The following is a 17,483-nucleotide window of genomic DNA, read 5'->3' as shown; positions in this document are numbered from 1 at the left end:
CACCTACCGGGGGGGGGAAGAAAACAAAAAAAAACTTCACCCACTTCGCCTCTTTCCGTAAATTCCGAGCCCGTTCGGCTATTTTCGTCTCAAAGTGGTTCGGGTATTTCCGACTACAACCAAACGCTTTCCCCGCCCCCCCCTTTCTTTCTTTTTTTTTTTTAAATACAGTGGCCATTGATTTCCGGAAGTGCTTTATTTATTTATTTTCCCGTCTTCTTTTTTTTTTTCCCTTGACTTTCCGTCCAATCGCAAAGCAATCCAAAGCGTCGCCCCGCCCCTTCCTCCTCCCCCTCCCTTCCCTTCTATTTTTTTCCCCACCCGCCGTCCTCGTCTTTTCTTTTCTTTTTTTTTCCTCCCCCCTCTCAGCCAATCAGCGCGCCGCCAGCCTCTTCGGCTTTTTCCGCCAACCGTGGGAAGCGTCCTCCGGCGGTGCCGCCGCCGCCGCTGCGGCCGTGCTCGCCTCTCGGCTGTTTCCGGCCGCTTGGCGGAACTTGCCGAAGCCCGGCTGAGGCGGCCATATTGGGAGCCGCCGCTGTGTGACTCCGAGGGGCGGTAAGTGGCGTCCTGGCACCGGCGGCGAAGGGAAGACGGTGGCCCGAGCCCAGCGGAGGAGGCGCGGCGGGGCTTGGCCGCGTCCAGCCGGCCCGAGACGCGCCTCAGACGGCGGCCGGTCGCCGGCGGGTTTTTTTCTTCCGGCGCGGCCTGCTCTCTAGCGCTCATCCCCGGCCTCGCGTGATTCTGCAAGCCGGGCACCCTGCACCCCAGCCCGGCTCAGAAGAGGAGCCTTATGCCTCGTCGGCGGTCGTGCCTTCCCACCGCCCAGTGAGCCCCCGTCCCCCATGCTGGTGGCCTGGCCGCCCCCCTCGCCCTGAGGAGGAGGAGAGGAAGAGGAGGAGGAGGAGGAAGAGGAGGACCCCGACCTCTTCCAGCTGGGGCAAGGAGCAGGAAGAGGGGCTGAGCAGCTGGGGGGACCCCCCCTCAGGCCTTTGCCAAGGGCAGCCATGTCGAACAGCGGCCGCAGCCCCCTGCCCACCGTGACGGAGAACCTGGAGCAGGTAAAGACGGGGCTGAAAGCAATCCCTGGAGGGGGGGTCTTTGGGGGGGGGGTTCCCCAGAGCGAATTGGAGACCTGTGGAAGAGCTAAGCCTGGAGTTGCCCCCGTGTGGCTTGCAACCTCTGCCCCACCTAAGCTGGGACGGGGGTGGGTGGGGAATAAATGCCTCCCTCCCTTTAATCTTCCTGCCATGCTGGTGGCGGAGGGGGGGCAGAGAAAGGGGGCTGGGGTCCCCACCCCACCCACTCTCCTGTTGCTGGAGCTGGGCACCCAGGAAGGAGCAGGCCTGGTGGGGAGAAGGATTTGGGGAGTGGGGTGGGGGGGGTCTGTTTCTTCTAAGGTGGTGCGGAAGAGGGGATGAAGCTGGGATTCTGGGGGGTCGCCCTCTTTTCTGGGGGGGTCGCCCTCCCCCAGCTTCCCCCTTTCTTTGCAAAGGGCGTTTGAGAGGAAGGCCCGGCTGGCTGCTTGCATTGAGGCAGAGCGCTGTCCGCTTACCCTGGACCTTGGCCAGGCAGGACCTCCGCCGCCGCCTTTGGGGTGATCCAGAGGGAAAATGGGCAACTTCACCCATCCACCCACCCCCGCCGGTTTCTGAATTTGTGTGTTGTGACTGGTGGGCTGAAGTGTGTGTGTGTGTGTGTGTGTGTGGCGGGGTGGTGGTGGTCTCCTTGGCTTCGTCCCTTGGTGCCACATGAAAAGAGTCCCTTTGTGAACGGATGCCAAGGAAAAGAAGATGGTTGCTTTCTTTTCCCTCTGAAACTGGTTCTGCTGCTTTCTGGTTTTGGGTGGGTGGAAGAGTCTCTTTCTCTCTCCCCCCCCCCCTCCAAAATGTCCGCCCGTTCGAATCCGTTCAGAAGAGGCGCAGAGCAAGGCTGGCAAAACATCTGGAGCACTGGGACGCCCCAAGGATGGAATTGTGCCAAGGTCTCGGAGGCCGGGATCGGTGCCGAAGGCTCTCTTCCCAAGGGTGATTTTGGTGGGACTTTTAAAGAAGCCTCCTTGGGAAGGGAACCTTTTCGTAAATAGCAGGCTGGTTTACCTGGCGATGAATCCTTTGCGAGGGAAAGAGGCTTTGCGTGAATTTCTTTGCCCTCGCACCGGCTTAGGATGTGGCGTGTAGCAAACGTGGCTTTGCAGGGTGCCTTGGCGAGCAGCTCAGACGCAGAAGGTGTGAGATGAGGGTTCTTGAATCCAAGGAAGGTGGACTGGAAGGTAATTGTTAGATAGCTTCCTCTTTCTTCTATTTTCTCTCTAGAGGAGTGAGCAGGCTGGGATGCTGGGTTTCTGGAACCAAAGCAGGTAACCCTTCCCTGTGTTTCAACTCCTGTCTGTCCAAGCTAGCATGGCTGCTTGCGACGGATTGTGGGAGATGTGAGCTAAAGCATTAGAAAGGTGTGCTTGCTTGTCATTTCTTGGCTCTGTCACAGAAAAGAGTTGTGTTAGAACAGCACTGTCCAACCTTGGCAACTTTTAGACTTGTGGACTTCCAACTCCCAGAATTCCCCAGCCGGCATGATGGTAGAGCATGGCTGGCTGGGGAATTCTGGGAAGTGAAATCCACAAGCCTTAAACGTTGCCACGGTTGGACACCTCTGTGTTAGAGGATTCCTTCGCCTTTTCAAGGTATACATTGGGTGGATTATTTGCTCATTCAAGGGAGAAGGCAGTTGAGGAACTGGACGAAAAGGATCCAAAAGCCGGAACTCTCTACGTTCATGCATGTGTGTAATCTTGCATCTGGTGTAGGGGTTGAGCAATCTCTTCATTTTACTTTCATGTGCCGTGGGGTGGGTGCTGTGGCAGGCTGTGTAGAATCTACTTCCATGTGAAGAGAGTACAGGATGTTAAAAGCAGGTGAGGTGGCAAAACCGCTCTGAGAGCTAGGCGGATCTCTCACCGAAGTAGCTTCAAAATTCAGCCGAAGTCTGCCTGAAACGAAGCCAAGGGGCACTCGAATCCAAGGCTGCAACCCCTAAAAACTATGGACTAGGACAGAAGGGGCTGAGGAGCGCCACCTGGGCAGGTAACCTCTCAATAGGCAAAAGTTGTAAATTGTTTTTACCGAGGGCAGGTTTGACCTCTCTTGATCCCATCCCTGTGCATGCTGGAAACTGGAAAGGCCGACATGCTGCTGGGATCCACTCTAACGGCAATAACACTTGCTTTGGGAATCGCACGCTTCAGAAACCTAAAAATGCTCCGTGCGGAATCCGTTCCTCGTCCAGCGTTAGAATTGTACCCTCCTCCTCCTCTCAGCCGTCGGACAGGGATTGTAAGAGTAGCCAGGTTTCCAAATTAGGCTAATCAATAGTTTGTTTTGCCAGGTTTGGTTAGGTGAGCCCCTGTGTGTCTGAGCTCATGCCTCGCTTGAGCCAAAAACAAGGGTTTACTAACCACAGTGGCCGGGTTTATGCAATGTTCCAAAGCAAGGCCAGGATAAGCCACTGTCACATTAGTGCGTCGGGTCAGCCCAGGAAGGTTTTGCTTGCATTAGCACTTGTTGCCTTTCAGCTGCTTCCCCAAAACATTGGATGAAAAAGCCAGCATGTAAATCATATTTGCCTGTGTGAATTGCTCCTTGCTAACTATCCTTGCCGTAGTTTTTAAACGAAGCATTTGAAAGAAGGAATGCAGACGGGAAGAAGTAGAAGACGTGCCAAAAGAACAGAAGGGTAAAATGCAAATAGAAATGATGCTTTTTAATCCAGTGCCATTTACCCACAGGATTTTTTTTTTAAGCTTTCTTACTTACGTGGATAGAACTGAGATCTTAAGATTTGGGATTAGGAGAGGCAGAACGGCGTAGTACGGTGTTTCTCAAGCCTGGGAACTTTGGGCCGGGGAATTCTGGGAGTTGACGTTCACGCCGCTTCAAATTTCCCGAGAAACACCGATATAGTACAGAGTATGCTGGGGTGAGAAGGAACCCAAGGTTTTATTTCTCGCCTCCTTCACTGTGACCTTTTCCAGACAGACTTGGGGATAGAATAATGATGGAAGTCTGGATTCTGTGGAGGACAATTGACAAATGCATGCAGACCCGACAACTTCCATCTTAAACAAGCCTGGTAAAAGGCTGGAGATTTATAAATATATATATATATACTTCAACGAGATCAGGAGAGTCAGTCGGCGAGTCCTGGTAGATATGAGGGATCCTCAAGAAGAGGTGATCTGCTCCTGTCACGAATTTCATCTCCCAACGGAGCTGAGTAAATTGTTGCAGGTACTTAGAGCCTGGGAATAGGTCCACCGTTGCTTCCTCTTGGTGCTGCCTGCAAGCAGAAATCTTCTGGATCCATTGCGCCCTTTCCTCCATTCCCTCTTTCTTGGCTGCCCACTGACCCAGGGTTAGCTGAAAGCCGAGCAGGAAAGTTGCTGCCTTCCCACCCGTTTCTTTCCTCCTTCATTCCCTGCACGCAAGTCTCTCTCTCTCTCTCTCTCTCTCTCTCTCTCTCTCTCTCTCTCTCTCTCTCTCTCTCTCTCTCTCTTTCTCTTTTTTTTTTCCTCCTTCTCTCTCTCTCCCTCCCTCTGTCTCCCTCTCCCCATTGGCTTCCTGTTGTTGTGAGCTGCTCTACACAGCTTCCGCAATTGCCCGCAATTGCGTTAGCGGGGCAGTTGATTTGTGGATTGTCCCAGGTAGGGAAAAAAAAACAAAAAAGCAACTGCTCTGGAGACAAAGCAGGTTGTGGCTCAAAATTGCTTTTCCCCCCCCCTTTAGAAAACCAAGTTGTCTTCATCCTGCCAGTGACCCCCCACTGGCTGTTGTTGGGTTTCGTGTTGTCTTTCAGCGGGCAGCACTCCATGGCATGGTTTACGCTGTTTGAGTTAAGTCTGGTAGAGGATAACGAAATGTTAGGGACCAACTGCAAATTGTACCAATTTGAAATAGTGCCCTAATTGCAAAGCTTGTTGTGCTCTCGTTAAAAGGAGTTCTCCATCACACTCCGCTGCTCACCCAAAACCTCGTAGTGAACCAGGAAATTCAGGCTGCTCCCAGTCGCTTGATATCTCCAAAGGGGAAAAAGGGGAGTCCAGTTACCTCATGAAAAAGCTCCCTCGGGACAGCCCCATGACCTGGGTGGCTGACGATCTCCCTTGACGTGAAGCATCAGAAAGATTCAGTTTTTGGTCCGTTGCACCGCCAGATGTTCCGACTGGATTTGGCATTTTTATCTGCCTGCCGAGTCCTTCCCAAAGAGCTGGGATCGGCGGATGTGGATGTTTGATGGGGTTGCAGGTATCCGTCACCGGATGGAAGCTGTTCCGAGGCAAGCTGCGTTTTGCAACTGCCCAGTGGTGAATTGGTCAACGCCTGTGGTCCTGAAGTGGTGGCGCTCCAGTTGCTTATCCTTATCGAAGCTTGCCTGTCCTGCTTTAGATGTGGTTTCCTTTAATAAAACCATAGTTTGTGTTCTCTTACAGCACACTTAAGTCGTAAACCCCCTCTTACAATGGTATTAGGCTTGTAGAGCATGCTTTTTAAAGCTAACACCATGGCTTTGGGCCAGGGTATCTCTTGTCTGTATTACGCAGCTGTCAAAACCTCACGATTAGGTGAGGATGCTTTTCCTGGTGGTGGTTCATCCAGATGTTGGAGGAGGGGACTAAAACTCCTCAAGTTACCAGCCAGCCTGGAGATTCTGGGCGGTGCGTTCATCAGGCATTAAGGTGAGGACAGCTGAGCCACCATGATGTGGGATCAAAGCTCCCCAAATTCACCTACCTCGCAGGGTCGTTGCATATAATAAATGGGAAAAAAACACAACAGGTTTATATGGAACGGGTTATAAATGAATTGCCTCCCCCTCGAAATGGTCTAAAAGCATTTGATCCATTTTTGCTCTGGAGGAAGAAAAGTTGTGCCATTTGAAATTTAGTTTGTGTGATTTTTTTTATTTTTATTTTTTGAGACAGAAATTCGGGCAGCCCTTATTAACCCACAAGGCGTTTTTATTGGTGTTCTCTCAGCCTGCTCTGCTAATGTAATTTTATTTCGTGGCCGTTAAAAGAGCTTAGCAAGGTTGGGATTTATGGACCGGCTTGGGATACCCCTTGGAAGAAAGACAGCACGTTGCGTAATAATCGATATTCGATTGGGGGAATTAAATAGCACACAGGCACCAAGCCTTGGTCATTACCCGCCAGAGAATAACAAGGTTTGTCCTAAAGAAGGGGACAGCCAGAAATACGTCGTCTTTGCTCTATTAAGCCCTGCGGGATTCTCAGTTGTTGGCGATTTTTAAAGGAGAGGGGAAAAAGATAGATGATAATGGAGGACAAGACAGAGGTGCTTTTCCTGTTTCTGCACCCTTTTAATGCACTCAACAGATTACAGGGGAAAGGTGGCCAGAGATAAGTACTTGGGGGAGGCAGGGAGGGGGGTTTAGTGATTGGAAAACACCAGCTGCAAGATTGTGCCTAGGAAGCCTTTTATAGATAGTTCTCAGCTTACGATCCCAGTTGGGACTAGGAAGTTCTGTTGCTAAGCGAAACATTTGTTAAGTAAATCACGCCCAATTATATGACCTTTTCCTCCACCATTAAGCGAATCGCTGCAGCTGTTAACACTTAAGACATATATACCGCTCCACAGGTGCTTTACAGCCCTCTCTTGAGCGGTTTATAAGGTCAGCGTTTTTTGGGGGGGGCCCATCCCCCAACAATCTGGGTCCTCCTTTTACCGACCTCGGAAAGGATGGAAGGCTGAGTCAACCGTGAGCCGGTCGGGATCGAACTGCTGGCCGTGGGCAGAGTCAGCCTGCATTCTAACTGCATGCCGGTTTTCCAGCACCTGAAACGATGAGGATGTGATGTGGAGATGCTGTAACGCGTGTGTGTGTGTTCGTGCGGGAGGGCAGGTCGTAACTCACTTTTTCCCCGGTGCTGCTTTATTTATTTATTTATTTTAATTCCATTTCTATCCCGCCCTTCTCCGAAGACTCAGGGCGGCTTACAAGCTTTGCATGCTTACGAAATGAATGCAAGTCGAGGACTACCTGTGTTCCTTCAGGACGAGCTGCATCCTTGCTGCTTCCCACGGAGGAGGGGGGGGAATCAGCAGGGTCAAGAGCAGAGCTTCTCTCCAAAGCCTCTAGCTTGGAAGGGGACCTTGGAGGTCTTCTAGTCCAACCCCCTGCTCAGGCAGGAGACCTTATGCCAGGGCTCTTCCAACGTGGCCCTTTCATGACTTGTGGACTTCAACTCCCAGAATTCCTCAGCCAGGCACACGCGTGTGCCTGGCTGAGGAATTCTGGGAGTTGAAGTCCACAAGTCATGAAAGGGCCACGTTGGAAGACCCCTGCCTTATGCCATTCCAGACAGGTCCAGTTTCTTCCTCAGCGCCCCCCAGCGATGGGGCAGCCACAACTTCTAGTGGCGAGCCGTTCCACTGATCAATTCTCAGTGTCAGGAAATTTCTCCTTCGTTTTTGGCTGGTTCTCTCCTTGATTAGTTTCCATCCGTTGCTTCTTGTCCTGCCTTTGAATTAGATTCACACACACACACACACACACACACACACACACACACACACACACTCCTTTGTGGCAGCCCCTCCAATATTGGGACACTGCTGTTCTGTCACCCTTAGCCCTTCTTTTCACCAGAGTAGACGTACCCAATTCCCGCAACCGTTCTTCCTAAGCTTCCAGCTTCAGCGGCCGCCTCCTTGTTTTTTTCCAGTCTGAATGCGCAGTTAACTTAGGGCCTGGGTTCCCCTCTCCCTCTGCCATGTGTCTTAGCAACCAGGCCTAAAAGGAATGGCTAACGTGGAAGTGTGACATGTACAAACAGCATCCTAAATATATCTCTAGCATCCCTTATGTTAGGGGAGTCGCAAAAAGAAGAAAAAAATGAACAGGGGGGGGGAGAGAAAAGCAAAACCAACCGAACGAACGAAACCCTTAAAAATCTCAAGTTCGTTTTTTTGTTGTTGTTCTTGTTAATTCTGGGGCTGGGGGCGTCCCGGACGTCCTGGTTCTAAAGGCCAAATTGCAGATTTGAAGCCTCCCATCTCTTCAAAAGAAACATTTTGCCCTCGTCTCATTTGCAATTCTCGTCGGCTTCTTCAGAATAGCTAAATTTGGCTGGCATTTTAGTCGTGACTGCTTCGAAATGGGGTCCCCCCCACCCCCCCGCCGCACATCACCACCACCCAACCTTTGCTTTGCTTTGCTTCAAGTTATATTTGTCGAGGCCTGGAACAGAAACACGCAATCCGGTGCAGCTGTTACAGGTAAAACTGCCCAGGTTTTTAACAGCTGGAATTTTAATGTATTTCTGCCTTCCGGTGAGGACAGGGGGGGGCTTCCCTCCTCACATTCACCCACCCAGCTTTAATAATAATAATAATAATAATATATAAAGTTGGAAGGGACCTTGGAGGTCATCTAGTCCAACCCCCTGCTCAAGGGATTCCTTTGTGGGGATTCAGTGGTTCTCCCCCCCCCCCCGACCCGCTTCCTACAGAGATAGTCCTCGACTTACAACCGCAACTGTGCCCAGTGTTTCTGTTGATACAGCAAGACGTTAAGCGAATTTTTGCTCTTACGTTTCGAACTTTCTTGGCAACCCTCAAGGGAATCGCCGCGGTTTGTTAAGTTAGGAAGACGGTTGTTGAAGTGAACCCGGCTTCCCCGTTGACTTTGCTGGTCAAAAAGTCACAAAAAGGGATCGCGTGACCCCGGGACACTGCAACCGTCGTAACTGTGAGTCGGTTTGCCAAGGGTCCGAAATTTGATCACGTGACCACGGGGATGTGCAAGGCTTGTGTGAAAGAAAAAAAACACGATCCTAAGCCGCTTCTTTTAATGCCTTTGTAACTTTGAATGGTCACTCAACGGAGGACCGTCTGTACACGTAGAATATTCTCAACATTTTTTTTTCCTGTTTTTGGTAAAAGCCTTCCTCCTGTGTTAGTTTAATACTGGTTGATTCAAGCTTCCTTAGAAATGAAAAGGAAGGGTAGATTTACTCTTCCCTTCCACCTGGGTTGAATACTTAACGTGAAGTCCTGTTATATAATGCAACCATACTAAATTTTCTTTTTACCGTAAACTCTCTTTCCCAGAGGAGAACCGTTATACTCACTTGGTTATCATGATGCTTTTGATGTATCTAAACCTTTGTGCCGGCGCTTCCCTTGTTTCTTGGTGGGCAAAGCCAGTGTGGCAACGAAGCCTTGGATCCCTTTTCTGTTTGATCATGACAGTTGCACCCAAACCTCACTTTGAGGTGGCCTGGCTGTCTTTTCGGTCTTGGCTCCATCGCCTCCTCTGGTCAGTTGATTGACAGGTGCCAGGGAGGAGCTGGAGAAGGCGTTTAACGCCAGCCATTCATTTTCCTATAAAATGTGAAATTGGGAGGGAAGGGGCAGCAAAATAAGTCTATTGCAAAGCCCCTCTTTTCCTGGAGGATCTTTGAATATCACACACACACACGCACACACACACACACACACATTCAATAATGCGTATGGCACGGTACATAGCTGGCTGGTGGATCTCCTAAGGATATTAGGACTGCCCCCAACCTCTGTTCATTCCGCCGGGACCTGAAGACCTGGCTCTTCGAGCTCTCTGGCCCAGGCTGAGAATTTTTTAATTTTAATTTTAATTGTTTTTTTTTTACTGTTCTCAGGGTTTTATTTAATGGATGAGAAAGGGAAAGGCAAGGCAGAGAGCATAATTTATGTAACTGTTTTGCAGAAATGTTGTCCTCTACTTTTAGATTGAGCAGACCCCCTTGGTCTTGTGCAGTTCAGATCCTCCCTCCCTCCGAAAAGGGAAAGTTGAGATTTAAGATTTTGCCGTTGATTTTCCATCCGTTCCGGGAGAGAAAGCGGATCTTTCTGCTTACATCTGATTCACCTGGGATTCACCATCCCGAGCTGGGAGGCCTGAACGATTGAGGCAGCCAACCTGGGTGATGAATCTTATACCGCCCTGTAAAAATTCACAGGAAAAAAATAGCTTTCGGTCCATGCTTAGCCGCGCCGTCTCCCTTTATATACCCACCAGGTGCGGTGTGTCCCGTAAAGTGCCCCATGTGTTTTTGTGCGCGCTCGCCGCCATTTCTCTCTCCCTTCCCCACTTCTTTTTTCTGGCTCTTTATGGTAGAAAAAGAGGAGCCAGTAAGCACCAGTGATGGATGGATTGCAACTAATTTTTTCCAATATCTTGCCTTTCCCGGGTGGATCGTTAGGGTTAGGGTAGACTGTATTGATCAGTTATTAGAGCATTCCTCTGGCAGGCCTTCTATTCTTCTGATAAAGCGAGAAAGTTTTTGCACTTTTTTCTTCAGGAGGGTGGAGAGGAGAGGTAATATTTCTTCCACGCCAAACTGGTCCGACCAGCTCCCTTAATGGTTGCTATCCTTTATTTTCCTTTTACTGGGGCCATCTAGCAAAAAAGCAGGGGAAAGCAGCAAAAAAGCAGTCTCAAAAATTCAGTTTACTCTACTTTGCGGGTGCAAGAAGCACCTCTTTGCTTCCAACAGCTTTAGGGTTTTTTAAATTGCTGACCTGCTCCACTCCACTAGGCATTGGCACATGGGGATTGTTGTGGGGCCAGAATTCCCGTCACTAATCGGGTATGAAAGCTAAGCCTGAGTCATACCTGATTTTTTACCCCAATCTTTTTCGCCGTGGTTGCTAAGCGAATCACTGGTTGTTAACTGAATCATAAATCCGGCTCCCCGGACTGGCTTTACCCATTGGCCTTCCTCCAAAGTGTACAACTCAACTGGGCATCCTCCCGTTTTATTCTGATAAATGAAATGCATGTTTGTAGAGCCAGCAAACCCCCTTATTCCAGGGGTAGGCAACCTGGGCTCTCGCGGACTTCAGCTCCCAGAATTCCTCAGCCAGCCTGGCTCAGCTTGGAAACCTCCCCCTTTCTTCCCTTCAGAGTGGCTGGCTCAGGAATTCTGGGAGTTGAAGTCCACGAGTCATAAAAGCGCCCAGGTGGCCTACCCCTGCCCTAATTCCATTTTATTTATATATTTGTTTGTTCAATTTCTACGGCCACTCCTCTCCGCTCATGACGGCCCTGGGCAGCTTACGATTCAGGAAATTTACGATTAAAAATGTCGCTGTGCGCAGGTCGATGAACCGCAATTAAACGTTGAAAAAGCATGAAAAAAACCCCCAATAAAAGCAGCAAAGCATCAAAAAAAAACATTTAAAACATCCGATTCAATACACAGGTAGTGCTCGACTTACAAACTGAGCCTAACATTTCAGTGGGTTTTGCCGCAGGCGTTAAGCGGATCACTGCATCGGTTACGTTTGGAACACGGTTGTTAAATGAGTCTGGCTTCCCCGTTGACTTTGCTTGTCAGAAGGCCGCCAAAGGGGGATTGCCCGACCCCGGGACACACTGCGACCGTCGTAAAGGCGAGCCAAGCGCCCGAATTTCAATCACGTGACCAAGGGGGATGCTGCAACGGTCCCAAGTGTAAGAAATGTCAAGTCGCTTTTTTCAGTACCGTCGTAACTTCGAGCAGCCACTAAACAAAGGCTTGTCAAAGGACTAGGGTTTTTTTTTTTTGACCCAAGATTTTTATTTTCAAAAGGGAAAAAATAAATAAATCAGAAACAGAAGAAGCAGATGGGGCCATCCAGGATTTAGTTCACAATGGAAGGCAACTTCTGGGTATAAATCTAGTTTTAATTAATGTCCAGCTATGGCTTTCTCGGGGATACATTATTTTTTTTTTTTGCTTTGTTTTATTTTGTCTTGTTCCTTTCAATCTCTCTTGGACATAATCCGTCTTAAAGTTCCGCCGGAGCACGCAATGTTCTCCTACCATTTCTGTTCAGCAAATCCATATTCCCACACACACACACACACACACACACCCAAATCTACCTGGCGCCACGCGTCTGGCTTCACGTGGTCAGTCAATCAGCCTTCTGCAGGCCCCCTCGGTGCTTTATGGTGAATATTGAGAAATTGGAATAAAAGCTGCTCGCTTCGCTTTTGCTTTCGTGGCACCTTGCCGGTTCTGCCTTAGCCACCACGCCTGAGGAGCTAGATTGCTGGGTTTGGGCTGGGATTGTAATGTTGATGGATAAATAAATGATCCAGAATCGCAGCGGCTTGACGTAATTTGGCCTGCAGCTCCACCATAGAATGGGAGTAAGGATGGCAGGTCACTTGTGCTAAAGGGAAAAGGGTCAAGGCCGGCTTTTGCAAGCTCTCGGCTCCGTTATCCGATCGGACTACGGTCGAGAATGGCTACTGACTAGGTTTTACAGGTAGTCCTCAACTTACGACCACAGCGGAGCCCAAAATTTCCATTGGGAAGCAAGACGGTCGCTAAGTCAGTTTTGCCCCGTTTTAACAACCTTTTTGCCCCACTTGTTAGGCGAGTCACTGCAGTTGCTGAGTCAGTAACCCCAGGACGCTGCAACCGTCGTAAATCGGAGTCGGTTGCCGAGCGTCTGAATTTTGATCACTTGACCCCGGGGATGCTCCGACGTTTGTCAGTGTGAAAAATGGGCGTAAGTTATTTCCCCCCCCCCAGTGTTGTTGTGACTTTGAACGGTCATTAAACAAATGGTTGCAAGTCAGGGACTACCGTTGCATTCTTAGAGCTGAATCTTCAGGGTGTATTTATTTATTTATTTTTATTTATTTTTATTCCATTTATATCCCGCCCTTCTCCGAAGACTCAAGCTTAGCAGTAGCCTTCATTCTATGTATATGCCTGCTTATTAGGGCTTTCACACACACCCCCAAGCGGCATTATTACAAAGTCAGCTTAATTGCCCCCCACAATCTGGGTCCTCATTTTACCTACCTCGGAAGGATGGAAGGCTGAGTCAACCTTGAGCCTGGTGGGACTCGAACCTGCACTAATGGCAGGCAGCCGGTGTTGCTTAAGGAGGCATTAGCCCACTGCTCCAGCAAGGATTTGTATTTGCACAAAGGTATTTTACCCCACCACAAAACAATTAACTTTGTCAAATTTCCAGAGCTTGTTTGATCATTTTCTTTGCTTTAGAGACCCCAGGATCCACCTCTGAAACTCCACCGAGTGATCTAATACCCCCAATATTTTCCAGATGCTTGGATTGACCTTTATTTTATCTCGGTGTATCTTTTTGTGTGTGTGTGTGTGGAATTAAGTAATGCCTCTTTTAAAAGATGAGCAAAAGGGGGCTCGGATCTTCTGTTCTTTTAAGTGTATCTCCTGCCACAAAGATAGAGGAACATCTTAAAAGGAACATTTAAAATTGCTAGAAAGGCAACTCTTCTATAGCACTTCCTTTCTCCTCCTCCCCCCCCCAAAAAAACCTTTATTAACTTTTTAAAAATATGCAAAGCAGCAAAGGAAAAGAATGAAAAAGAATAGAAGAAGGGGTAGGTAAAAAACAAGATTGCAGGACAATAATTTCCGACTCTTTGATGCAGATCAAAATCAGTGACTCTTTGAACTAGAATAAAGTGCAACAAATGGCAATTATCATAAACAAGTCTAATCTTCAAAACGCAGGGTTAAAAAATCTCAGTTTCAAACAAAAACTCCTAAGAGTGGTTTCCAAGCAGATAAAAAAAAATTTTTTTCTTTAATCAAAGCAACCAATTCCATCATCTGCACCAACTCCATTATTTTCATTCTTCCATGGGGGTTTTATTTAATCTTTTTTAATTTGTTTTAACGTTTGTATTGACTCTCTTTTAAATTGCCCTGTAAACCGCCCTGAGTCCTTCGGGAAAGGGCGGTATATAAATCTAAATAAATAAATAAATAAATAAATAAATAAATATTTGAGTCCTTCCACCTTATAAAGAAGTTTTGCTGCTGCGGTCATATAGAAGAACAAAATTCTATGGTTGTTTTTTTTTCCCCCCCCACCCAAACTGTTCATGCATTAAACCTAAAGGAAAAGCTGCTTACATCAGAATTTCCATTTCTAAGGAAGACAACAGTTATTCAGCGGCCTGTGCCCAGTTTTCAACCTTTTTTTTTTTTTGCCACGATTGTTAAGCGAATCACTTTGGCTCTTAACGTGAATCACACAGGCCGTTAAGCAAAATCCAGCTTCCCGCAGTTGGCGTTGCTTGTCAGAAGGTCGCAAAGAGTGATCACGTGACCCCAGGACGCTGCAGCCGTCATAAATGCACGCCGGTTGCCAAGCTTCTGGATTCTTGATCACGTGACCCCCCCCCCACAGCACACTGCAACTGTCATAAATACGAGTCAGTTGCCAAGCTTCTGGATTTTCATCACGTGACCGCTGATACTGCAAATGGTTGCTAGTGAGAAAAACGGCCGATCTTTGTTATTTCTCCCACACACACACACACACACTGCTTTTGTTAACTCCAAAGGAACCCTTGCATTGTTTGGGATGTCCTTGTGGAAATGTTTCGCTTCAGGAACTGCCCCTTTGCTAGATCAGATCATCGATCCCTCTGATCTTTTGAAATCTTGGCTAAATACGGGCATAATGGTTTAATCACTTTTAATTTTTGTATTCTGTTTTTTATTATGTATTGCCCTGTTCACCGCCCTGAGTCCTTCGGGAGAAGGGCGGTATACAAATTATAAATAATAATAATAATAATATAATAATAATAATTAATAATAATTAATAATAATAATAATAATAATAATAATAGAACATCCCCCGCCCACCGCCACCCCAATATTCTGCCTGTGTATATTCTCTCCCCCCCACCTTTTTTTTTTAAAGTTAACCCAGGGCCACATGCGAACCAAGCCAGATAGTCTGAATTTCATTACTTTCTCCTCCCACCCCCCCCCCCGAAAAAAAAATGAAATTGCTGGTGTTGAAGCTCTCTGCATGAGTCAGAGGAGATGGGGGGGGAAAGGCTGTACAAACACTCTGTAATTAAGGCAGGAAAAACCCTTGACGAGTCTATAAATTTGGGAGTGTGTGCTTGATGGGGTGGAAAAAGTCCTTACTTAGCATAAGTCACTTTTCTTGACCTGGCTCTAAGCGGTGGAAGGCGATTCTTAGCAGACTTGCAGACTTGCCAAAGACGGAGAGGCTGTAGAAATCAAAGAAATCAAATAAATCAAAACGTTTTTGAGATGCTAAGCCTTCAAGAAAACATCTCACTCTTGATTGACCCCAGTCTCATTCGTTTGGCGTTTTCGGATGCCATTTCTAGTTTTATCGAAAGCTTTCCAGCCTACCTAGGCCCGGGGTAGGCAACCTTGCTTGGCTCTTTTATGATTCATGGACTTCAACTCCCAGAATTCCTGAGCCAGCCATGCTGAGGTTTCCAAGCTGAGCCGTGCTGGCTGAGGAATTCTGGGAGTTGAAGTCCACAAGTCATAAAAGGGCCAAGTTTGGAAGACTCCTGGTTTAAGCGACCCCTTGAGGTTACAACGGCACCGAAACAGGTGACCTGTGACCTTGTTTCGTACTTACAACCGTTGCAGCATTCCCCACAGTCACATGATCATAATTCAGACGCTTGGCAACCTGCTCACATTTATGACGGTCGCAGCGTCCCGGGGTCACGTGGTCCCCTTTTGCGACCTTCTGACACGCAAAGTCCACGGGGAAGCCAGTAATTTCCGACGCTGAAGGTTTAGCTTACGATATGCTTCTCCTTTGTGTTAGATCTGAGCTTTCTTTTTTTAAAAAAAAAGTAATTATCTTTACAGGGATTTGATTTCATCGGGGACAGTTGAATCTTTCTCTTATGTAGTCTAAAAAGAGAAAAGGAAGGAAGAAAATCTTTCTTCAGGGGCCTGCAGAAATGTCGAAGCACACTAGTCGGCTTCTTATAAGAAGTGGTTTCCAAGTTCAGAAGATCCCACAGCCGTGAAGAAATTCAAATATAGCGTTGACACCCGAGAAATAGAGAAAAGGAAGCCACATCCTCTTTCTTTCGACATTCTGCTTCCTGCCTTGTTGCCAAATTGCTTTAAAGCAGGCTTAGGATAATAATGCGAGTTTCTTTGCCTACATCTCTTCTGCTCCACCCGTTGGCCAGACCACTGGAAGATAATTTGCTTGGCCTTTTAAGCTCTTTAATTAATTGATTCATTAAGCTTGCGGATCTCCTTTTCAGAGCTCTCCGAAGCTTGGAGCAACGGTAAAATGAAACCACCGAAGCAACGCAGAGATTGGCAGATTTCAGCCTTACGGTGTCTGTTCAGAGAGGCAGCTAATTTTACTAGAACCTCGGGATCCACCGGTGCAAAAAACAGTAAGAATGGGGGAAAAAAAACCCTCTGACTCTCAAACTTTGCAGGATTCCCCACCTGGGAATGGCTTTCTTGGTGCGAGAAATAAATCCCTCCCTGACTTGGAATAATTTTAATTATTGTGCAACCGACGAATTGCTGTCATGTCCTGGCAGAGGCCAAATTGCAAAGTCCCAGGCTGGCTACTCCAAAGCTTTCTTCTTTCCGGCGCCATCGATTAAATGGGGTGTACTTACAGGTAGTCCTCGGCTTACAACGTTTGAAATTACAAAGGCACTGAAAAAGGCGACTTGCGACTGTTTTTCACACTGACAACCGTTGCAGCATCGCCGTGGTGACGTGATCAAAATTCGGATGCTTTGCAACTGACTCATATTTATGACGGTCGCAGAGTCCCAGGGTCACGTGATCCCCTTTACAGCCCTGTTACTAGCTTAACAAATACAACAATTCACTTAACAATTGTTGCAAGAAAGATCCTAAAAATGGGGCAAAGTCCACTGAACAATTGTCTCACTTAGCAACAGAAATTTTGGGCTCAATTGCGGTCGTAGGTTGAGGACTGCCTATATTTAAACATACTCGCCTGTCAGCTGCAGCTCGGCTTCTACCTGAAAAGCGGCCACTCAACACGACACACCATTTAGTCGCAGGAACTCAAAAGTTGCCCCTTGCTGTGGAGAGCAAGATATAAAAATTCTAATTTTAGTGCTTCCTAATAATACTTTTGAGGGACGCGGTGGCTCAGTGGGTTAGGACGCTGAGCTTGTCGATCAGAAGGTCAGCAGTTTGGCGGGTCGCGTAACAGAGTGAGCGCCTGTGACTCGTCCCAGCTTCTGCCAACCTAGCAGTTCGAAAGCACGTAAAAATGCAAGTAGAAAAATAGGGACCACTACGGTAGGAAGGTAACAGCGTTCCGTGCACCTTTGCCATCCAGTCATGCCGGCCACATGACCACGGAGACGTCCTCGGACAAGCGCTGGCTCTTCGGCTTTGAAACGGAGATGAGCACCGGCCCCTAGAGTCGGAAACGACTAGCACGCATGTGCGGGGGGAACCTTTACCTTTACCTTTTAATAATACTTTTAACTTTGTGTTGTTTTGCTTTGAACGGTCACTGAATGATCTATTGCAGGGGTCGGCAACCTAAAAAAGAAAAAGAGCCACTGGGAACCGGTTCCATCACAAATTAAAAAAAGAGGGAGCCGCGTGCGTGTGTCCATGCACGCGC

At 48.1% G+C, this 17,483-nt stretch overlaps 1 protein-coding gene across 8 annotated transcripts in view; it reads left to right on the top strand.

The window, feature by feature from the left end:
* The window catches only part of MARK2 (microtubule affinity regulating kinase 2), a 97,827-nt gene continuing 80,344 nt past the window's right edge, over positions 1 to 17,483 (top strand). For 7 of the 8 annotated variants that reach the window (XM_083373987.1, XM_083373979.1, XM_083373978.1 and 4 more), the window contains exon 1: positions 1 to 1,058. In XM_083373987.1, the coding sequence (XP_083230113.1) occupies positions 1,005 to 1,058 (54 nt within the window). In that variant the 5' untranslated portion in view covers positions 1 to 1,004. Of the gene's footprint in view, positions 1,059 to 2,971; positions 3,081 to 17,483 lie in introns of those variants that run through there. The other variant, XM_083373985.1, reaches the window with a different exon arrangement.

This window comes from Vipera ursinii (genome assembly GCF_947247035.1).
Source record: "Vipera ursinii genome assembly, chromosome: 15".
Lineage (NCBI taxonomy): Eukaryota > Metazoa > Chordata > Lepidosauria > Squamata > Viperidae > Vipera > Vipera ursinii.
The sequence above is the reverse complement of the archived record's forward strand: the minus strand, read 5'-3'. Positions and strand labels throughout refer to the sequence as shown.